Below are 24,965 nucleotides of genomic sequence, written 5' to 3' on the forward strand. Positions count from 1 at the left end.
AATGTTTATTGATTTATTTTTTTTAAATTTTTTTTAACATTTTATTTATTTTTGAGACAGGGAGAGAGAAAGCATGAACAGGGGAGGGTCAGAGAGAGGGAGACACAGAATCCAAAACAGACTCCAGGCTCTGAGCTGTCAGCACAGAGCCCGACGCGGGGCTCAAACTCACGGACCGCAAGATCATGACATGAGCCGAAGTCAGCCGCTTAACCAACTGAGCCACCCAGGCGCCCCAATGTTTATTTATTTTTGAGAGAGAGACAGAGCATGAGCAGGGGAGAGGCAGAGAGAGAGGGAGACATAGAATCTGAAGCAGGTTCTAGGCTCTGAGCTGTCAGCACAGAGCCTGACGCAGGACTTGAACCCACAAACCATGAGATCAGGTCCACCTGGGCCTTGTCGGACACTTAAGCAACTGAGCCACTCAGGCGCCCCTCCAACATTAATGTTGTATCTTTACTTTCATGGTTTCTGAATGGTGAACAGTTTTGTTTGCTTGTAATGATGCAAGCAATGAGTATAAAGAGAGAAAGGAAGACTCCTTCTAGGACTTATGGGCTTAGTTGATCCTGGGATTGCTCTGTGTGCAGTCTTTGACATTGAATGGGCAGGAAAGGAAGAGTGTGTGTGGTGGTTGTGCTTAAAGGCTTTGAAGTACGGTGCCTGGGTCTAAATTGAGACTGTCCCATGCTAGCTCTGTTCCTTCAACCTTGGGACTCTAGATCGCCATATGTAAAATGTGGACTGGGATCACCTACTTGTTGAGCTTGCTGTGAGAATAAAATGAGCTACACCAAGCAAGGTGATTAGCCCAATACCTGGTTCATACTAAGTGAATGTCAAGAAATATTAAGCTAAACGGAAGGAAGGAAGGAAGGAAGGAAAGAAGGAAGGAAGGAAGGGAAGAAGGAAGGAAGGAAGAGAATACTGGAAGCCAGTTTGATCAATGTCATGGTCTGAATGTTTGTTTCCCCCCTAAAATTCATAGGTTGAAATCCCAATGCCCAATCTGATGGTATTAAGAGGTGGGGCTTTTGGGGAGTGCTTAGGTTAGCAGGATGGAGCCCTTTTGAATGAGATTAGTGTTTTCATAAAAGAGAACCCAAATGAAACAAAACAAAAAAGAGAAACCCTTCCTCCTTGTAAGTAAACAAAGAGAAATGTGGGACCCAGAAGAGGGCCCTCACCCAGCCATGCTGGCACCCCGATCTCCTACTTCTAGTCTCCAAAACTATGAGAAATAAACTTGTTGTTTATAGGCCACGCAATCTGTGGTATTTTGCTAGAGCAGCTCAAATGGACTAAGATAGTCATTTAATAAATGGAAATTCTAAATCAGACTGACATGAGCTAGGGACAAGTAGCCATGTTAATTAGGGACACTTTGATGTTTAGACAAATGTAACCAAATCAGAGAAGTTGCACTTCTCGGACACTAAAATTGTGAGAAACTTTCTGTTTCTCAACAGAAGCTTTCTGTTAAAATTTCTGTTGCCTAGATTTCTTTTCTTTTCTTTTTTTTTTAATATGAAATTTATTGTCAAATTGGTTTCCAAACAACACCCAGTGCTCATACCTGTTGGTACCTCAATACCCATCACCCACCCCCCATCAACCCTCAGTTTGTTCTCAGTTTTTAAGAGCCTCTTATGTTTTGGCTCCTTGCCTCTCTAACCTTTTTTTTTTCCTTCCCCTCCCCCATAGTCTTCTGTTAAGTTTCTCAGGATCCACATAAGAGTGAAAACATATGGTACCTGTCTTTCTCTGTATGACTTATTTCACTTAGCATAACACTCTCCAGCTCCATCCACGTTGCTACAAAGGGCCATATTTCATTCTTTCTCATTGCCACATAGTATTCCATTGTGTATATAAACCACAATTTCTTTATCGATTCATCAGTTGATGGGCATTTAGGCTCTTTCCATAATTTGGCTATTGTTGAGAGTGCTGCTATAAACATTGGGGTACAAGTGCCCCTGTGCATCAGTACTCCTGTATCCCTTGGGTAAGTTCCTAGCAGTGCTATTTTCTGGGTCATAGGGTAGATCTAGCAAAAGTAATTTTGAAGAAGAAGACCAAAGCAGGAGGCATCACAATCCCAGACTTGAGCCTCTACTACAAAGCTGTAATCATCAAGACAGCATGGTATTGGCACAAAACAGACACATAGACCTATGGAATAGAATAGAAACTCCAGAATTAGACCCACAAAAGTATGGTCAACTAATCTTTGACAAAGCAGGAAAGAATATCCAATGGAAAAAAGACAGTGTTTTTAACAAATGGTGCTGGGAGAACTGGACAGCAACATGCAGAAGGATGAAACTAGACCACATTCTTACACCATTCACAAAAATAAACTCAAAATGGATAAAGGACCTGAATGTGAGACAGGAAACCATCAAAATCCTAGAGGAGAAAGCAGGAAAAAACCTCTCTGACCTCAGCTGCAGCAATTTCTTACTTGACACATCCCCAAAGGCAAGGGATTAAAAGCAAAAATGAACTATTGGGACCCCATGAAGATAAAAACCTTCTGCACTGCCAAGGAAACAATCAACAAAACTAAAAGGCAACCAACGGAATGGGAAAAGATATTTGCAAATGACATATCGGACAAAGGGCTAGTATCCAAAATCTATAAAGAGCTCACCAAACTCCACACCCGAAAAACAAATAATCCACTGAAGAAATGGGCAGAAAACATGAATAGATACTTCTCTCAAGAAGACATCCAGATGGCCAACAGGGACATGAAAAGATGCTCAACGTCACTCCTCATCAAGGAAATACAAATCAAAACCACACTCAGATACCACCTCACGCCAGTCAGAGTGGCTAAAATGAACAAATCAGGAGACTATAGATGCTGGTGAGGATATGGAGAAATGGGAACCCTCTTGCACTGTTGGTGGGAATGCAAACTGGTACAGCCGCTGTGGAAAACAGTGTGGAGGTTCCTCAAAAAATTAGATTTCTTTTCAAGCAGTGATACTTGTGATTTTCAGGAATTAGTAACAGTTCACTCATGCTACACCACTCCAGACTTAGGACCCACAAGCTTCAGCCTGCTATCTTGTCAACATTCCACAGAGCATTGCTAACCATGTCATAGGCTCATATGGGAAACGTGACACTTGAGTCATCAAAACACTGCTTGTAGTTCCTAAATAGCCTGCTTATCCATGTTATCACCACCATTACCATCACCATCGTGAAGCAGTCCTAGGGTTCCTTAAGGAACTGAAGGAAGGAAAGAAGGAAGGGAGGGAGGGAGGGAGGAGGAAAAGAAGAAAGAAAGGGAGGAGAAAAAGCAAGGAAAGAGCTAAAGACAAGTAATTACATATTACTGAGATTCCAGTGTTAAGGACTATATTTTTAAAATTTATTTTGCGCATTTACGATGTTTAAGATCCCTATTTTTACACTATCAATGAAATTAGACTGCTGTAAACTATATAAATTAATGGCACAATCATAGTCTTACTCTTCTTTTTCTTTTTTGATTTTTTTAAGGTTTATTTTTGAGACAGAGAGGGAAAGAGCATGAGTGGGCAGAGGGGCAGAGACAGGAAGACACAGAATCTGAAGCAGGTTCCAGGCTCTTGGCTGTCAGCACAGAGCCGGATGTGGGGCTTGAACTCACGAACCGTGAGATCATGACCTGAGCTAAAGTTGGATGCCCAACCGACTAAGCTACCCAGGTTCTCACTTTCTTTTTTCTTTTCTTTTCTTTTCTTTTCTTTTCTTTTCTTTTCTTTTCTTTTCTTTTCTTTTTTCTTTTCTTTTCTTTTCTTTTCTTCTTCTTCTTCTTCTTCTTCTTCTTCTTCTTCTTCTTCTTCTCTTCTTCTTCTTTTTTCTAAAACATTGGTCAGGCTCTCAACATCTTGGTAGCCAGAAGGCAGTATCTTTCCTTATATGCTCTTCCATATAGTGTCTGAGAATGTGAGCTCTAGTGTTAGCCTGGCTTTGAATCATGAATCATGGACACCCCCCCCCCCATTTCCTCTATTCCAAATTTGTTGTGTTCCAAATCACTTGGCTTGTCTGAGCCAGGAACTTGGTGATAATAGTACTCAGGTAGTAATATTGTTTTGATGTTGTAGTAGTCATTTATTAGTATTTACAGAGCATCTATTACCTGTCAGGTTTTGTTTTCAGTGCCAAGGAACAAAGAGGACAAAATCTTTGACTTCATGAAAAATTATATTCTAGTTAGGACAAGGTAGAAAAAACGAATAAATAAAAAAATGTCAGACCGTGAAAAATGCTATGAAGCAGATAAAACAGAATTATATGCTAGAAAATAACTAGAGGAGGGAAGTAAGGTGTTAATTTAGATGGGATGGTCAGGGGAGGCCTTCCTAAGGACGGGCTATTTGAGCTGACAAGAAAAGGTCAGTGATACAAATATGTATGGAAAAGATTTCTGGGCAAAAGGACCAGAAAAGCCCTGAGGTGAGAAGGAGCTTGAAATGGTTGAGAAACCTAGGGTGCCTGGGTGGTTCAGTCAGTTAAGTGTCCAACTTCGGCTCGGTTATGATCTCACAGTTCCTGTGTTCGAGCCCCATGTTGGGCTCTGTGCTAACAGCTCAGAGCCTGGAGCCTGCTTCAGATTCTGTGTCTCCCTGTGTCTCTGCCCCCCTCCCCCGCCCCACTTGCTCTCTGTTTCTGTTTCTGTCTCTGTCTCTCTCTCTCTCTCTCAAAAATAAACATTTAAAAAAAAAAAGAAGAGTGAAATATGGCCTTTTGTAGCAACGTGGATGGAACTGGAGAGTGTGATGCTAAGTGAAATAAGCCATACAGAGAAAGACAGATACCATATGGTTTCACTCTTATGTGGATCCTGAGAAACTTAACAGAAACCCATGGGGGAGGGGAAGGAAAAAAAAAAAAAAAGAGGTTAGAGTGGGAGAGAGCCAAAGCATAAGAGACTCTTAAAAACTGAGAACAAACTGAGGGTTGATGGGGGGTGGGAGGGAGGGGAGGGTGGGTGATGGGTATTGAGGAGGGCACCTTTTGGGATGAGCACTGGGTGTTGTATGGAAACCAATTTGACAATAAATTTCATATATTAAAATAAATAAATAAATAAAATTAAATTAAAAAAAAGAAAGAAATGGTTGAGAAGCCAAAGATGCTTTGTCCTCACTCCTCTCTTCTCAAACAGTCAGCATGCCCCCCCCCCCATATTCTTCTGAATTGAATTCTGAGTTCTTAATTCACTAAAAACATGGAAGCAATCAGTAAAGAACATCCGTGAGTTACATTTACTACATCTACCACCATACCTCTATCAACCTGTGCTTTTTTCTCCATGTAGCACAATCAGAGCTCCTATTAAGACCTACACAGGGCGCCTGGGTTGCTCAGATGGTTGAGTGTCCAACTTGGGCTCAGGTCATTATCTCATGGTTCGTGGGTTCGAGGCCTGCATTGAGTTCTGTGCTGACAGCTCAGAGCCTGGGACCTGCTTCAGATTCTGTGTCTCCTTGTCTCTGCCCCTACCCTGCTCAAGTTCTTTCTCTCTCTAAATAAACATTAAAAAAAAAAAAAAAGACCTATACAATGGGGGCGCCTGGGTGGCTCAGTCAGGTTAACTGTCCAACTCTTGACTTTGACTCAGGTCATGACCTCACAGTTTCGTGAGTTCCAGCCCCACTTCTGGCTCTGCACTGACAGTGCGAACCCTGTTTTGGATTCTCTCTCTCCCTCTCTTTCTGTTTCTCCCCTGATAGTGCTCTCTCTCTCTTTCTCTCAAAATAAATAAATAAGCTGAATTAAAAAAAAGACCTACACAATATTTGTACACTAAATCCCATTTTTTTCCTAAGAGATTTTTTTGTTACAGTTGTTCACCTCACCTCTCACATCCTCAGATTTTCTTTCTCCATTATATCACGCTCCTCTGAATTCATACATACCATCTCACCTAATGCAAAGCAGACAAACAAGAGAAAGAAAAACAGAACACCGTGCAAGCTGACTCTGTTTTCTCTATTCCACAATGCCTTCCAGTACCTTCATTGCTCTACTCCCCTTTAGAGTAAAAGTCTCAAGAGAACTGTCTTCCTGTCTCTAATTCCTCTCCTGAACCTGCTCCAGTCAGGTGTTTATTCTCTTCCCTCCATGGAACCGTGTAGGTCATCAGTGATTTCCACGCTGCCAAATTCAGTGGTCAATTCTGTATCCTCATCTTACTTGACCCAAGAACTATACATATGACACAGTTGAAAACTCCATCTTTCCTGAGACAAATTTCTTCTTTGTTTTGCTGCCTCACGGCGATGCCTTCTCCGTTTATTTTACTGAATAACTCACTTTCCTTCTAAATAGGGGAATGCCCTAGTGGCCTTTCGAGATATAGTTACTTCTTACATGATCTTATCCAGGCCCATGGTTTTATTTTTATTTTATTTTTTCTAGCAAAGCTCTTTTAAACTTTTTTTTTTTAAATTTTAGAGAGAAAGAGTGACAGAGTGAGAGCGTGCACATGAGCTGGGAGAGAGGCAGAGAGAGAATCTTTTTTTTTTTAAGTTTATTTATTTTGAGAGAGAGAGAGAGAGAGAGAGAGAGAGAGAGAGGGAGAGGGAAGGAGGGAGGGAGAGAAAGCACAAGCTGAGGAGAGACAGAGAGAGAGGGAGAGAGAGAGAATCCCAAGCAGGCTATGCACTGTCAGCACAGAGCCCAACGTGGGGCTTGAATCCACGAACCGTGAGATCCTGACCTTAGCCAAAGTCAAGATTCGGTCACTTAACTGACTAAGCCACTCAGCCACCCTTAAAAGCAACTGTTTTTAAATTGAGATACTTGTAGAGTGATATACAGATGTAGGAAATAATAGAGAGAACTTTTGCACACTTCCCAATTTTCCCCAATGGTAATATTTGCAAAACCATAGTATAATATCACAATCAGAATATTGACATCAACACAAGTTTTATGCTTATTCATTATACATGTCTACATGGGTATACACATATAAATTAGATTCTTCTTTTTTTTTTAATGTTTATTTATTTACTTTTGAGGGAGAGAGAGAGAGAGAGGAAGGGAGGGAGGGAGGCTCTGACAGTGCAGAACCTGATATAGGGCTCAAACTCATGAACCATGAAATCATGACCTGAGTCGAAATCAAGAGTCAGATGCTCAACCAACTGAGCCACCCAGGCGCCCCACATATAAACTTGATTCTATACAATGTTATCACCTCTGTGTCTACCCCCATAGTCAAGATACAGAACACTTCCAACACCACAGGGATCCCTCATGTTTAAGAACCACACCAACTTTCCCTCCACACCCTCATCTCTGTCCTCTGCTCCTAAAATTATGTTATTTTCAAAATGTTATGTAAATGGAACCATCCAATATATAACCTTTGAGGATTGGCTCTTTTTCTTCACTCAGCCTAATTCATCCAAATTGTTGCCCATATCTATAGTTCCTTCCTTTCTGTGGCTGAGTAGCATTCTATGATGGTACGTATGTATTATAATGTGTTTAATCATTCACATATTTAAGGCTATCTGATGCTGATTCCAGTTTTGGGCTATTATAAACAAAACTGCTATAAGTACTTGTATGCAGGTTTTCGTCCATGAACATGTTTTGATTTCTCTGGGATCAATTCTCAGGAGTATAATTGTTGGGCCATGGTAGCTGCATTCGTGTTTAGAGAAAATACCAAACTGTTTCTCAGAGTGGTTGTACCATTTTGCCATTTATATTAGCCATTCTTATAGCTATGCAGTGTGACAGAACTTTTTAAAAAAACCCTTATAACATAGTTTTCCTAAGAAAACAAATCTACATTTCCATAATGAAGAGAGACAATTCCAGTTGACTTGCTATTTTTCTGCTAACTACCTTTGCCTTTGCATAAACAAGATTCAAATGATATTTATTTATTTATTTATTTATTTATTTACTTACTTACTTACTTACTTACTTACTTACTTTTAGGTAGGTTCTACAACCTGAACAACGTGGGGCTCAAACTTATGACCCCAAGATCAAGAGTTGCATGCTCCACCTACTGAGCCAGCCAGGTGCCCCCAAGTGACTTTTATTGAAGGGACTTTTCTCTGAGCCAGATGGACTGCAAATGGGGATCCAGACTCAGGAGGCGCTGATATTTTGATGGGTGTGTTGTTTAATCAGATGATCACCATAAATGTATAGAAATGAGAGAGTCTGTCTGTAACTATGAACTTCCTTGTTTGAAATTCTACCAAAGCTTTGTCTGATTGCATTTAAGGGAAACATCATGATTGTAAATTTCACAGAAATTTAAATCTGAAAAATTACTCTCAACCTCTGTTATCATACATCTGGGAGAGCACTTAACCACAGGATAGGGAATAAGACAAAAAAAAAAATTGCGGACAAATCTACTCTGATTATGGAAGGCCCATCTCCCTCTGTCAACACTTAGGTGAAATTGCATAGTTAACAGTTCTTCCTGGTTGAGGCCCAGTTACCCTCAAGCGAAGAAAGCAAGCTTGATTTGAATAAGGATGGTTTACACGTGTATTCTTCCTGTAGTCACTTTCTTTTCAATGTCTTATATCAATAATATTTCTTAGATAAATTGGCATCTCTTTCTCCTCCTGTGAAGATAAAACTGAGAGAAAAGTCAATCTTTGTTAAGTACCCATTTTAGCATCCACCTTAACTAAGGAAAAAACGTTTATTTAATATTAGTCTTACTCTCTATTATCCCAAGAACAGTGCCTAATGGTGGTAAAGGGCTCAATACATATTTGTTGAATGAATTTTGAATGAACCACATGGTGAATATTTCAGTGTTTGCTAGTGAGATATTTATTTATTTATTTATTTATTTTTTTTTTTAATTTTTTTTCAACGTTTATTTATTTTTGGGACAGAGAGAGACAGAGCATGAACGGGGGAGGGGCAGAGAGAGAGGGGGACACAGAATCGGAAACAGGCTCCAGGCTCCGAGCCATCAGCCCAGAGCCCGACGCGGGGCTCGAACTCACGGACCGCGAGATCGTGACCTGGCTGAAGTCGGACGCTTAACCGACTGCGCCACCCAGGCGCCCCTAGTGAGATATTTAAGTGAAGGTTATAGCTGTGGGCTTTGTGGTCAAATACACATGGTCAAGACGGGGTCTTTCCATTCATTAGTTTCATGATCTTTCTGGGATGCAATTTTCCCATCTGTGAATAGTGTTTACTATACAGGGATACTGTGAAGATGGGAAGAAATAACACATGGAAATATTTAGCACAGAGCCAGCATAGAGTATGTAGTCAACAACCGTGGCTACAGATGATTATTTACAATACCTGACCGTTAGCCTACCAGAATGTGAGCTCCCAAAAGGCTGGATCCATATAAATGGATATAACTTTTCAAAGTTTTGTGATGAAAGCAATTCCTGTTAAATTTCTATCACACTATCAGGTTCTTTCCTAGCCTTAGGCCTAATCATATCACTTTTACACTTAAAAAATTTTTTTCTGTCATTTTTGGATAATACTTCATCTATGTACTAGGAAGAAAAGTGAAGGAAACCTGTGGATAAGCATAAAGAAGGGGAGGAGAGAGGGAAGAAGAGGCAACAGTTGGATATGAGAAAACTCTGGACTTGCTGTAAGAAGATCCAGATGCAAATTCTGCTCCATCTACAGATATGTGTGATTCTCAATAAACCACTCAGTCTGTGGCCTTTTATCCTTATTTGCAAAGTTAAGGAGAAGGTGTCAGGGAAGGGGGTTCGTTAGATGATTTCTAAGTGCATTTTGCTTTTATTACTCTATGTAAGGGCCAGTAAGCCAAACCCTGTTGACTCTTGGCTCTTCTGTATATCTGTAAGGTAACAATGGCTTTTCCACTTTTAAATGGTTTTTTAGAAAATCAAGAAAGTATGTTGTGACATTTGAAAATCATCTAAAATTGAGTATGTTTAATTCGGACATAGTCATAATCATTTGTTTATGTATTACCTATGGCCAGTTTCATGCCAAGAGGGCAGAATTGAGTAGTTGCCAGAAACCATATGGCCCACAAAACAAGGGATATTTAGTATCTAGTCCTTTTAAGAAAAAGTTTGCTTTTTTCTGCTCTATGTGGATAAGTATACTTGCTTATTTTGGGCTGACCCATCTCTTTTATATGAGGTTTGTGCTCATCAGGTATTTTTCAAAATATTATTATATTGCACAATCCCACAAACCGTTCAGCTTTCTGAGAGACTGTTTTGCTAACCATTGGAATCCTGGTGCCTTACACAGTGCTAGCATAGAGCAGGTGCTCAGTATTTGTTGTTGAGTAAGCATTCTAAGAGCAGTGCCAAGCTAGTAATTTCAAAACTTCAAAAGGAATTTTTTAATCCAATACAAACTAAGTTGCCTATTTTGGTAATTTCGATTTAAAAAAAAAATTATTTTTAAAAACTTTTTTGCTGACCAAAATTCTCCCTGCAAAAAAACAAAAAAAAAAAAAAAAAAAAACAACCCTACTGAATTTTAGATATCCAGTGAACAGAGAATTTAAAAAAAGATTAGAATCTTTTTTTTCCTAAATAAAGCATGTATTAAAAATACTGGTAAAACTGAAATGGCCTCAGCCTTTTACAACTGTGCGCCACGTTTTAAAAATGACGATTACTGGAGTCCAAGGAATGGTTGTCAGAAACATTCTGCGTAACTTAAGCATAGCGGCGAAAAATACAAGCATGTGTGCTGAGCAAAATGATTGTGCAAGGAAAAAAAAAAGTAAAATTTTGCATTCTGTGCAATGTGTCGAACGTGAACGTATTGCACGTTGTGTTGCAGATTTACTACAGCTGAGTCATTTCGGGACACAAGTGTGTTTCCAGGAAAAAACGAGAGGAAGGAACCAGGCTGAGGGGCTTGCCGGGTTCCCCCAGGCACTCCCAGTAGCAGACACCGGTATTGCGCGGCGGGCGACGGCGTGGTCAAAAAGGCGCCGCGGCCCCTTTAAGACTCACAGCACCTTCTCCAAGATACCATCTTGCACCAGGAGTTCACGTAAGCTCTCCACCTACCTTGCTATATCCCTCCTCCTTAGCTGGGTACGGCCTGCCGGCGGGGCGAGCGAGCTTTTTCATTGGCTCTGCGCGCACGGCCCTCTTATTTCTATTGGTTCTTGCGCCAGCCACTTGACGCTATCTCCTGCCCTCCTGAGCCGTCATGCTAGGTTGAGTGAGGGCTCTTGGGTTAGTTCCTGTTAGGCCCCGGCCGGGGGAGTAGGTTGAAGTCTCCTAAGATGCCCGGTGGGCTGGGGCACCGGGAGCTGTGAAGAGAGGGTGAGGAAGCGGCGAGGGGAGACCCGCGGCAGGCCTGAACAAGACCGGCGGCCGAGCCCGCCTTCCCTGCACCATGCTCATAGAGGATGTGGATGCCCTCAAGTCCTGGCTGGCCAAGTTACTGGAGCCGATGTGAGTGAGCCAGGCTGGGCCAGGGCCGGCGAACGTGGGCGTTGGGGGCCCGCGGGGGCGTGGGGGAGGGGAGGCGGCGTGGGGGAGGGCGGAGCGGAGGGGCCGCGGTCCGGAGGTCCCGGCGACGTCTTCTCTGTAGTACTATCACCATTGTGGGGGGGGCGGTGGCGGGGGGGGGGCGGCGAGAGGCAGGGGCGTAGAGGCGGTGTGGCTGTGCGACCGGAGGGTGGGGGTGGGGGGCGGCAAGGACAGCGAGGGCTTTTTAAATATAAATATTGGGGTGTTGGAAGGGGTAGCAGGAATAGTGAGGGAATTTAAAATTTTACTCTTTGAGAACAGCGGTAGATCGCAAGGCTATCGAGGGATTTTTGAATGTGAATATTAAGGGTGTAGCAGCATGTCGAGGGCTTTATTAACAATATTAGTACGAGGCTAAAAGATCCAGAAGCAGAGTATCGAGGGCCTTTTAAAAACATGAAGACAGAAAGGAAGAGTAGGGATACTGAGGGTTTTATAGCGATTATTGATGAGCTCTAAGGGTTCAAGAATTTTGAAGGATTTGAGAAACATGAGGTAGTTGAAAGGGATATGTGAGCATTCAAGTGTTTTTGGGAATTACTGGAAAGCTGTTAAATAGGATAACAAGGATATGAAGGGATTTTAAAATATTATCTGGGAGTTGTTAGTACTAGGAGAACTAATAACTTTTAAATACCATTAAGGGTTAGAAAATACTGAGATTTTAAAGTTTGAGGGTTGAAAGGGCTACCCTGGTATTTAATATTATTGGAGTAGTTGAAAGGGGGTATACCTGCAACATGTAGGGATTTTTAGGTACAGCCATAGGAGCAATAAAAGGGGTAGAAGAAAGACTACGAGTTTTGTAAATATTGTTGAAGGATTGTGAGGGCAACTGAGGATATTGGGGTGTAGGATTATTGTTGACGGGCTGAAGAATAAGAAGGGCTTGTTTTTGAAAAATATTTGGGTAGTATTAGTTATGGAATTACTGGGACACTTGAGAGAGAGAGCAGAGGTACCAGCTTTTTGTTTTGTTTTGTAACCATTTTAAGAGCTTAGGATTGTGGTGAGTTTATTTGAGATAATGGGATATAGGTAGTTTCTGAAACATCCCAGAGAGGGAAGAGAAGGAATGCTGAAGGGAGAGTTGGAGAGAGATGATATCCAACTCTCTTGGGAAAGAAGGCTTGGAAAGAGAAGGGAAGGGATGGATCATTTCCTGCCCCCTCCTAATTTCTAGTGCTTATTCTTCTGTTAGAGGTGAGGACTTGCTGGTGAAAGAAAAGGGGTAGAGGAAGAGATGGGCAGGCTATAGGATTCATTAGATTAGACCATTTTAGTGGAAACATTGAGTTTTTCAGAAGTGTAAATAAGAGGTAGTTTGGAAGGCGTGGAGGTGTGGTAAAGCTGGGGCTGTTGGGAGACAGCTACTTCCCAGTTTATGTCCTAGTCCTCCTGAGAAATCTTGTTAAATAACTTTGTTGTTGTTTTGCTACTTTGATTTCTTGGATGTGAACACCTAAGAAGAGAGTCATCTTTAGTCCACTGTGTCAGCCTTATGAAGGTAGGATGGGCGAAGGAGGCAGCATTAGAATTTTGGTGTCTGACATGCTTTTTACATTCTGAGGACGAGGAGTATGTGAGAGTACAGGTGTGAATGAAAGTACACTAAGGGCTTCTGGGTTTTATATTAGTGTTGATCTACTTGAAAGTTTTGTAGAAGAGTATGGGTGTCTTGAGTCTGCTTTTTCTGCAGTAAAGTTTGGGAGCACAGAGATGGAGATGTATTGTGATGAAGGTAGAACATAAATGAAATAGATTTAGTGAAATTGACCATATATGGAAAAGGCTGAAAAAAGATCATGTTTAAAAAATTGTTTACCTTCATGTTATTTGACATCAAAAAAAAAAAACCTTGTGTGCGTGTGTGACAGTTTTGGCTCATATAGGCTCTGATTTTGTTTGTAGGTAGAGATTCTATAAGAATTACATGTATATGTCTTTGGTAGAAGGTGACTAGTTTTAATGTTACTTTAATGTTAATTGCCTTTTTTTTTTTAGTCCTCCCTAAAATGTTTTATTCTGGGTAGTGGTTTTTGTTTTTGTTTTAAACAATTTTTTTTTTAACCTTTATTCATTTTTTGAGAGACAGAGAGTGAGCGGGGGAGGGGCAGAGAGAGAGGGAGACACAGAATCTGAAGCAGGCTCTAGGCTGTGAACTGACAGTACAGAGCTGATGCTGGGCTCGAACTCACAGACTGTGAGATCATGACTTGGCCTGAAGTCGGTTGCTTAACCGACTGAGGCACCCAGGCACCCCTGTTTTTGTTTTTGTTTCTTCTTTAATGTGAAAATTTAGTTTGGGTACAAACTTAAACGTAATCGTGTTTTTTCCCTTGGCTTTTTATACTAATAAGTTTATAGGTATTCTGTAATTTTTATGGGTAAAAATTATCTTTGAAAGTGATTATTTTAGTTTCCCCATTTGTTTTTACTTACATGTTCAACTGAAAACACCCAAAATGCTTTTTTAATTATTAAAAAATTGTTACTTTTTTGGGGCTAAAAAGAGCCAAAATCACTACTCAGGCTTTCCTAGAAGTACAAATTAAAAAATACTAATGTTTAACTCATAGAAGTATGGTTTCAGATGGAAGCGTTAATAAGAGACAGCAAATGCAAAAAGGAAAGGAATAAATGCAGATATATGTATTTTCATTAGTTGTCATGGGATTTTTTTTTTAGACATCCTAAAATATAATAAATGAGATGCTAAAATGGGTTGTATTTGGTAATTTACTTTTTGCGTATTACAGATTGTAGAAAATTTTCATGGCAGATGGGCATGTTGTTATGACCTAGCGTTTCAGAGCAGTTGTTAGGGTTTCAGATAATGGAGTTGAAGTGGATATGTTGGAATCCTACTGTGTCCATGCACATGATCTTCTATTGTGTTTTCTTAGCTTAGTTTATGGTTAAGTAAATTTATAAAAAATTTTAATTTTTAGGGGCTTTTAAGTATGTTGTGTTGCATGTAATGGGGTATTTCTAAACCAAGGCATTTTACATTTAATTATTTCTTATAGACAAATTAGAAATATCATATACTAGAGCTTATCTGTTACCTTCCACTTCTTTTGTAGATTGGGGACCTATCTTTTACTTTAAAAAATTATTTTTTAACGTTTACTTATTATTGAGAGACAGAGACAGAGCATGAGCATGGGAGGGGCAGAGAGAGGGGGAGACACAGAATCTGAACCAGGCTCCAGGCTCTGAGCTATTAGCCCAGATCATGACGTGAGCCGAAGTTGGACGCTTAACCGACTGAGCCACCCAGGTGCCCCATGTCAATTACTTTTACTAGAGGAAAGACAAAAGGACCGTGCCTGGAAGAAATGACTCCTTAACTGGGTTGGAAAACCTAGTACCATTTTCACTGGCAGTGCAGTCAAGGGAGTGAAACCATCTCAGTCAAGAAATTTATATCTCTTTTCCTACTGCTACATGAACAGACTGAATTCACAAGTCTTGTTTGAGGTCTTTTTTTTTTTTTTTTTTTCTAAGTTTATTTATTTATTTTGAGAGAGAGCACGATCTGGAGGTGGGGGTGGGGAGAGAGAGAATCTCAAGCAGGCTCCTTGCTGTCAGCACAGAGCTGGACGCGGGGCTCAATAGCAGAAACTCCTTAACTGAGCTGAAATCAAGAGTTGAACATTCAACTGATTGAGACACCCAGGCGCCCCTTGTTTAAGGTCTTTATCTTTGCTCACTTTCAAAATATCCTAGATGTCAGTCAGAGAGACTATGTAGGGATTATGTACAATTGGGAGATGTCATGGTTTCTATTAGAAATAACGTCTCATTTTCAGTAGGTGGGCCCTTTAAGAGTAAAGTCTAACTAAAATCCAAGGGATAAATTAAAAACTGATGAAGTTACAAGTTTAGAAAAAGTTCAGGCAGTAGAGCTTTGCTTGGGATTCTCTCTCTCCCTCTCTCTGTCTCTGCCTTTCCCCTGCTTGTGCTAGTGCTCTCTCAAAAATAAATACATAAAAAAAAAAGTTCAGGCAAGCATTTTTCTTTTTAAGAAAATATTTATTTTTTGGGGTGCCTGGGTGTTTCAGTCAGTTAAGTGTTCTACTTGGGTTCAGGTCATGATCTTGTGTGTTCAAGTCCCATGCTCAGAGCCTGGAGCCTGCTTCGGATTGTGTCTCCCTTTGTCTCTGTCTCTGTCCTGCTAGTACTCTGTCTCTATGTCTCTAAAGAATAAATAAACATTAAAAAAATTAAAAAATATATTTATTTATTTTGAGAGATAGGTAGAGAGCAAGTGGGGGAGGGGCAGAGAGAGGGGAAGAGAGAAAATCCCAAGCAATCTCCACGTTGCCAGCGCAGAGCCCCCACTCAGGGCTTGAACTCATGAACTCAAATCAAGAGTCAGACACTCAATCCACCGAGCCATCTGGGTACCCCCAGGCAAGCATTTTTTAATAGCAAACATGCATTTCTACCTGAAAATGTCTTTATGTATTTATTTTTATTTGAGAGAAAGAGTACAAGCCAGGGAGAGAGAGAATATTAAGCAGGCTCCATGCTCAGTAGGGAGCCAAATGTAGGGCTCCATCCCACAACCCTGGGATCAAGACCTGAGCGGAAATCAAGAGTTGGACACTCAACTGACTTAGCCACCCAGACACCTCCCCTAAAAGTTTTTAAGTGTTTTAAGTTATTTACATTATATATAATATATATATATATATATATATAAACATAATTCAAAGCTGTTTGTTTAGCTTACTATAAAAATCTGTCTTGGTATGTGTTTTATTTTTTTCTTTATTTTTATTTTTTAAAGTTTACTTATTGTGAGAGAGAATATCCCAAGCAGGCTCAGTGTGGAGCCTGATGTGGGGCTCGAACTCACAAACCTGTGAGATCATCACCTGAGCCAAAACCAAGAGTCAGATGCTTAACCATCTGAGCCACCCAGGAGTCCCCTTGGTATATGTTTAAAACTTTTTTTCCCAATGTCTGTTTTGAGAAAGAGAGACAGTGAGAGCAGGGGAGGGGCAGAGAGAGAGGGAGAGACAGAATCTGAAGCAGCCTCCAGGCTTTGAGCTGTTAGCACAGAGCCTAACAATGGTGCTCGAACTCATGAACTGTGAGATCATGACCTGAGCGGAAGTTGGACACTTAACTGACTGAGCCATCCAGGGGCCCTGCTTGGTATATGTTTTAAAATGAGTGATGGGGTTTGTAATACTTTTTTGTACAGTTGCATCTATCTATTGTAGTAAACACCATTATGTGAATCAGGGCATTTAGTTTCTAGTTCTGTATCTATCTCTGATTTACTGTATGACTTTGGAGAAATTCTTTAAATTTTCTCTAAACAGTTAATAATATTAGCCATCTACCTATCTTTCAAATATGGTATGAATATTAATGTGTAGACTATAAAAATTGCCTGTGTACCTTAGAATCATTAAATATAAATGTAATTTTGTGGTTTTTGAAATGTTAAAATATGTTAAACTCTTTTTGCAAAAATATTTTACTTAATATTGTTAAGCATTACTGCTACTTACTAGACAGCAGCTAGAGTCTCACTGCGGACCTGTAGGTAGGACCGGGAATTGGTGAAAGCCGTGGCTTTGATGTGTAGCTTCTGTGACTTCAGCCCATAGCAACATCTTTTTTAGTGCACTAGGAGATTGAATATGTTGTCATCTTGGAGTATGATGGAAAAGGCAGCAGTAAGCTTCATAGATCACTGTATTGGTTCAGTGTTCAAGGAGGGAGTATACTTTGAACTCTAGAGTTTTACATGCCACCATAGATTTGCAATCCTTATCACATTAAGTTCTGATTAGTAATGTCTTCAGCTGCTCAAATAGGAGGAAAAATCATCACCTAGTAGCTATGACACCTGACCTCTTACATAAATAAACTACTAGGGTGAAATGAGTATTTTGAAGGTATGTTCTTAAAAGATTGAGAAGTTCTGATAATGTGCTTAGTGGCCTCAAGGAATTATTCTGCCTCTAAAGTGCTGTCATTGGACTCGTTTAAGGAGACTGACCCTTAACTATTTCACAGAAAAGGACTTATTTTGACCAGAAGACTTCTTGGCAAGTTTCCGCCCCCCCCCCCAATTTTTTTTAATGTTTTTATTTATTTTTGAGAGAGAGGCAGAGCATGAGCAGGGGAGGGGCAGAGAGAGAGAGGGTGATACAGATTCTGAAACAGGCTCTAGGCTCCAAGCTGTCATCACAGAACCTGACGCGAGGCTTGAAGTCATGGACCATGAGACCATGACCTGAACAAAGCTGGACACTTAACCAACTGAGCCACCCAGGCACCCTACAAAAAATTTTTGAGTGTTTATTTATTTTTGAGAGAGAGAGAACGAGAGCACGAGTAGGGGAGGGACAGAGATAGAGGGAAAGACACAGACTCCGAAGCAGGCTCCAGGCTCTGAGCTGTCAGTACAGAGCCCGACATGGGGCTCGAACCTACGACCCACAAGATCATGACCTGAGCTGAAGCCAGACGCTTAACCAGCTGAGCCACCCAGGCACCCCTTGGCAAATACACTAAGTTTAAGGACATACTTGTTCTTATGTCCTTTGGTTTGCCTCCTAAATATGTCTGACTTTTTTCTTGGCCCAATTGCTATAGGCTAGAAGCCAGAAGTTGCTCTTATAGCCCTCTGTTTCCTATCACTGTCTTGTCTCATCCTCTGATAGGGTTATTGCTTACTTTGTTGTGAATCTGTTTTTTAACCATTTGTTATTTTGTACTGTAATTATTTGTTTTCATTTTCAGCCCTTGGCCACTAGACTGCAAGGCAAGGTCTGTCTTTCTTAGATTAGACTAATTCCATTACCAAGCAAGATGCTTGGTACTTAGTAAACATTCAGTAAATGTTTAAATGAATCAGTGTCCTTATATGTATATGTACACATTGGTTGACAATTTTGAAAAGTACTATTTAAAAAAATTTTTTTTAATGTTTATTATTTTTTGAGAGAGAGAGAGAATGTACATGTGGAGGGGAGGGGCAAGGAGAGAGACAAAATCTGAAGCAGGCTCCAGGCTCCAATCTGTCAGCACAGAGTCCAATGCGGGACTGGAACTCAGGGACTCCAAGATCATGACCTCAGCCAAAGTCAGACGCTTGACTGACTGAGCCACCCAGGTGCCCCATATTTTTTTAATAGCCTAATTTTTAGGGTATACTTAGCTGGTGACTATTGATTTGTAAGCCATAGTCTGAATATCAAAACAGTGTTTGCAGCTGACAGGTATATATATATATTTTTTCTCCAAGGTAAATCTAGATATTTTCTTCCATTCATGAAAGCCTCTAATTAATTAAGGGGAAGATGAAAGCTTTCATTCGAAAAGAAGTAGAAGTGCCATTATTTCTTTTTAATATGTGTTATAACAGGTTCTTACAACTTAATGTTATTCATATTAACTCTTTAAAAAAATTTTTTTTTAATGTTTATTTTTGAGAGAGAGAGAGAGACAGAGCAGGAGCAGGGGGAGGGCAGAGAGAAAGGGAGCGACACACGGATTTCGGAGCAGGCTGTAGGCTCTGAGCTGTCAGCACAGAGCCTGACGTGGGACTTAAACTCACAAACCATGAGATCATGACCTGAGCTGAAGTTGGACGCTTAACCAACTGAGCCACCCAGGCGCCCCACATTAACTCTTTTAATAAAGTCAGTTCAAGTTTTACTTCCTTTTCTTTTCTTTTTCTTCTTCTTCTTCTTCTTCTTCTTTAATAAAAAGAGATAAGGGAGGGGGCAGAGAGAGAGAGAGAATCCCAAGCAAGCTCAGTCTCCTTGCCTAGCCTGGACTCAGAGGCAGGGCCTGAACTCATGACAGAGATTATGACCTGAGCTGAAATCAAGAGTTGGATGCTTAACTAACTGAGCCAGCCAGGTGCCTCAGATTTTATTTTATTTTATTTTTAAATATTCATTTATTTTGAGAGAGAAGAGTGTGTGTACAAGCTGGGGAGGGGCAGAGGGAGAGTGAGAGGGAATCCCAAGTAGGCTCCATGACCAGTGCAGAGCCCCACTTGGGCTCGATCTTAGGACCATAGTGTGAGATTATGACCTGAGCCAAAAACAAGAGTTGGGACACTCAACTGATGGAGCCACCCAGGCACCCCTAACATTATATTTTGAAGTAATCTCTACACCCAACATGAGGCTCGAATTTGACAACCCTGAGATCGAGAGTCGCACGCTTCACCAACTGAGCCAACCGGGTGCCCCCTTTACTTGTTTTTCCAGTGTTGTTTTATCAACGGAATAATCTGAACACAGATCTCAGGATCAGACATTTTGGTGTTTTATTTAGTTTTTTTTTTCTTGCAAAGTAAAAATAAAAGCATTATTATATTATAGAAAATATAGAAAGAAAAAATAAAATTGTGTGTATTAATTTCTAGTTTCTCTTGTGTGTTTGAACTTCATGTAGCTATAATAAGAATCAAATGTAAAATTAAAAAAAAACCTAATGTTTACTTATTGGAGGACATGGGTGGCTCATTTGGTTAAGGGTGCAACTTCAGCTCAGGTCACGATCTCACAGTTCGTGGATTTGAGCCCCACATTGGGCTCTGTGCTGACAACTTAGAGCCTGGAGCCTGCTTCTGTCTCCTTCAGTCTCTGCCCTCCCCCGTTTGTGCTCTCTCTCTCAAAAGTAAACATAAACATCAATGTTTACTTATTTATTTTTGAGATAGAGAGCGAGCAGGGGGAGGGCAGTGAGAGAGAGGGAGACGGAATCCCAAACAGGCTCTGTGACCTGAGCCAAAACCAAGAGTTGGGTGCTGAACCAACTGGGCCACCCAGGTGCCCCCAAATGTAAAATTTCTTATCTTGATTTCTCCATTTTACCTTACATCAGAAATGTTTTTCATATCTGTGTATTTTTATATCACTTTGGATCCCTTACGTTTCATAAACATTTACAATAAGAATGGGTGGGTACCTGGGTGGCTCAGTCCATTGAACATCCAACTTTGGCTCAGGTCATGATCTCACCGTTCTTGATTTTGAGTCCCTCATCAGACTTTCTGCTGTCAGCAAGGAGGCTGCTTTGGATTCTCTGTACCCCTCTCTGCCCCTCCTGTGCTCTCGCAAGCGCACTCGCTCGCTCTCTTCCTCTGAAAAATAAACAATAATAAATGTATATTATTTATATAAACATACATAATAAATAAAAATAAAAATAAACAACAATAAGAATGGGTATCTTGACTTTGTGTTAAAAATAATGCTGTTTTTATATCATGTGTGTATTTATATATATATATATGTATATATATATATATATATATTTAGCACTAATTAGGTATAGTGTTCTCTATGTTTGGCTTTATTTCCTGAGGCTAATTTCTCATAACTACAACTACTAGTCAGAGAATATGAATATTTTTAATGGCTGTTGATACACATTAAGATCAGGAGGTTCTTTCCCCTATGGCTCAGTAACGTATTCATTGTCTCACTTCTGAAACAAATATCACACTAAGGTATAACTTAAACTTGGGCCCTTCTTATTCAGGAACATGTAGATTTTTCTGAAAGTGGAAAAGGTTTAAATAGTGTTGGTTTTTTCCTTAAAAAAAAAAAAATTAGACTTCTCTAACTTTTAAGTAGTGTTTCTTGGCTAGGGCCTAAGGCAAGCAAAGACCTTTATTTTTTGGTCTTGAGATTGGACATATGTCTGAGATCTGTAAAGCTGATATGCCACCAAAGCAGATGGGTCATAAACCTGTAGTGGAGATTTCATTAAGGAGGAAAGGACAAATTTGAGGATTTTACAGATATTTTTAGGGCAGTATTTCTGTTAACTTCCCCTGATGAAAATTCATTATAGTTGATTTTTTAAAATAAAAGATAATTGAAACATGTTCTTAGAATATTATTATGCAAGATGTAAATTTTAAGGAGTCCTCATGTTTCTAATTTCCATTAGACTTAAGGAAATTTATTTTGTTCTTGATTTCAACTGGAAGGTAACTATTGGTCGAGACTTCAGATACATTAATTTGTCATGCAGATTTACAGTAGGAAAGCATATGCTATAAAATATGCTATAAAATAATTTTACTCCCTGGAATTGCAACTGAGTTTTACTTCCACAAGTATGCTTTCTGCCTGATCTTAGGTGGGTTCCTTAATTTGTCTTTACATATTTACAAATTTAGATATCTATAAAATGAATACTAATTCATTGTGCTGTTAAGGCCTTTTAAAGACTATAGTAGAATAGTAATTCAGATGGGTATCATTATGTTTTCTAATCTTTCTTACAATAGAAGCCTCTTTCTGTCTAGAAATGTGTGTACTTAACACAGCCATGGATCCAAGATTTTAAAATCTTTTTTATTCTCAAACATGCTTGTCCCTATAGTTAAGGAGAAATTGGTTTCCATAAGCTTTGGTTACAAATAAATAGCTAAAAGATTTAAAATACTCTGGAATAAGAGAATAAGAAGTCGTCCTGCATTTGTCTCATAAATTACCAAGAATCTTAGTCATGCCCCGATTTTTGGGACACGCTTTTGGAAGTCTTGTTGGTGTCAAAGCTACTACAGTATTGTATTTGTTAACTTCTAAAGATTATATAGTAAGAAGTGATAAAAGACTATATAAGAACAGTCATAAAGGTACAGAAAATTACAGCATAAAACTCTCCGGTGTATTTAAGTTTCACCATTCACTTGGTGTGACTTGATTATTTCAGACTGGTAATTTCCGTCATAGTACTTGATGGGTACATATTAGGAGCTGTTCAATTTAAATGGTCCCATTCCTTTGGTTGTAAACATGCTTTTGAATTGGGTACAGAATTCTAACTCTCAGTTCTTAACAATCAGTTGTTTACTCATGTTGCACAAATACTTAAAATCTGTGATCATTCTCTTGGTGTCTAGTTTTTTCCTGATCTTTTACCTTCTTGTAATTATTCATCTTGTGTTTTCACATCATCCTCTCATCGTGTGTTTTATCAGAAGCAACCTAACTCCGCAGTTGTTTTTTGAGTCTGTATACTAAATACATGTATAAGATATGTGGGATTGGGGAACCTGGGTGGCTTAGTTGGTTAAGTGTCCACCTCTTGATTTTGGCTCATGTCATGATCTCAACCATTTGCGAGTTGGAGCCCTGAATGGGGCTTGGCGCTGACGGTGCAGAGCTTGCTTGGGGTTGATTCTCTCTCCCTCTCTTTCCACCCCTCCTCCCATCTCACTCTCTCTCAAAATAAGTAAACCTAAAAAGAAATACGGGTTCGTTTAACTCCTCTTCAGTAATGTGAATGTTTTGCCTGCTTCTCATTAGAAATGGCATATCCTTACCAACTTTCTACCTGTTAGGTCATGAGACTCCTTAAAGCTTCTTATAACAGGAGAAAAAACATTGCCTCTTTCTACCATTTGTACGTATTTTTAAAAATTCTTGTCTTTTCTATGTTTAGAATATCTTCCTTATCCACGATCTGAACTTTCTAAGTCAAGGTAGAGATGTGATATATTTTTTTAATCCTCTCCCCTCCATTTGAATGTTGTTTAGAACTGATTGATCAAATACCTTACCTTACTATTCTCAGGAGTGAAGTGTTTATGGATTAGCCAAGGTGAGCATGGTCTGTGTAACATTTTTGAAGGTGCAAATGCTATATATTCATTTTATTATTTATTTATTATTGCTGTTTTTTAGGTTGGGTAATTGACATACAATGTTATATTACTTCTAGGTATACAATATAGTGATCTGATTTATACATTATGAAGTGCTCACCACAATCAGTCGAGTTACAATCTGTCACCATACAAAGTTATTAAAATGTTATTGACTATATTCCCTATGCTATACATTATATCCCCTATGTCTTATTTATTTAAAACTGAAAGATTACAACTCTTAATCCCCTTCACCTATTTCACCCGTCCCCTCCAACTGCCCTTCTCTCTGACAACCATCAGTTTGTTTCCTGTATCTGTGAGTCTGTTTCTGCTTTGTTTTATGTTTTAGATTCCACATGTAAGTGAAATCTTACTGTGTTTGTCTTCCTCTGACTTACTGCCCTCAACATACACTTTCTAGGCCCATCCATGTTGTTGGCAAATGGCAAGATTTTATTCTTTTTTTTTTTATGGCTGAGTGATAATACATTGTATATATATGACGTCATCTTTATCTTCTTTATCCATTCTTCTGACAATGGACATTTAGGTTGCTTCTATATCTTCTTAGCTGTTGTAAATTATGCCATGATGAACATAGGGGTGCATATGACTTTCCAAATTAGTGTTTTCATTTTCTTTTTTTTTAAATTAATTTTTGTTAATGTTTATTTATTTTTGAGAGAAAGAGCATGAGCAGGGGAGGGGCACAGAGAGAGGGAGACATAGAATACGAAGCAGGCTCTAGGCTCCCAGCTGTCAGCACAGAGCCCAACACGGGGCTCGAACCCACAGACTGTTAGATCATGACCTGAACTGAAGTTGGGCGCTTAATCCGACTGAGACACCCAGGTGCCCCCAGACTTTTTTTTTCTGATTTTGATCTGTATATCCATTTTAGAATTTAGCAATTGGATTTATCCAGGTAGTCTATTAATAATTCTCCAAAATGTAACTTACATTTTTTACTTAAGAAAAATCCTGGCTTTCTTTTAAATTGCATATTTTTATTAATATATAGCTCATCATCGTGGACACTTATATTCTTTCCCAGTGCACTTTGACCCTTATCCATAATTATTTTTTTATTAGCTCTGAGTTTTGTAAAATTGACATTGAAACTTGCTCTCTTAGATTTGGTGCATAAATGTGCGGGTGTTTAAAGAAATAGCCTTTCCCACAGCAGTATTGGCAGTGAAAAAAATTCTATTTTATTGAATTATGAACTTTAAAAATATAGAATAGAAGGAAGTGCTTGGCTTTTGTTTTTGTAAGATTTTTTTTATTTACTTAAAAAATATTTTTTCCCATATATGTATATATTTACAACACAAAAACTTTCATTTCCTATAGTGTAGATAAAATGTTAGGTCTGGAGAGTACTACATGTTGGCAACTCAGGGAACATGTACTGCCCTGGCAGACGAGATGATTTTGAATGTCAAAAGACAAGTTACTACTGGGGGGGGGGGTTGGGAGGACAAAACAAAAAAGGGAAGTAGCTAAAGATCCTTTCTGCTGCCCTTCTACTACTTCTCTTATCCTTTCTGTTTTAGCTCCCAGATCTTTTCTTTCTTGCTTAGAGCTGCTAGAGTGTTTGCCAGTAATATTTATGGTGTCAACCTTCTTGTGTTCTCGTTTTTTAAAGAGATCTTTTGGAGTGCCTGGGTGGCTCAGTCGGTTCAGCATCTGACTTCCGCTGAGGTCATGATCTCGCGGTCAGTGGGTTCCAGCCCCATGTCGGGCTCTGTGCTGACAGCTGGGAGCCTGGAGCCTGCTTTGGATTCTGTCTC

At 39.6% G+C, this 24,965-nt stretch overlaps 1 protein-coding gene across 1 annotated transcript in view; it reads left to right on the forward strand.

The window, feature by feature from the left end:
* The first annotated feature begins 11,182 nt into the window (after window positions 1–11,182).
* The window catches only part of RBM27 (RNA binding motif protein 27), a 72,828-nt gene continuing 59,045 nt past the window's right edge, over window positions 11,183–24,965 (forward strand). The window contains 1 exon segment of the mRNA XM_043590224.1: window positions 11,183–11,438. Coding sequence (XP_043446159.1) covers window positions 11,380–11,438 — 59 coding nt within the window. The 5' untranslated portion in view covers window positions 11,183–11,379.

This window comes from Prionailurus bengalensis, chromosome A1, assembly GCF_016509475.1.
Source record: "Prionailurus bengalensis isolate Pbe53 chromosome A1, Fcat_Pben_1.1_paternal_pri, whole genome shotgun sequence".
NCBI classification, from domain to species: Eukaryota; Metazoa; Chordata; class Mammalia; order Carnivora; family Felidae; genus Prionailurus; species Prionailurus bengalensis.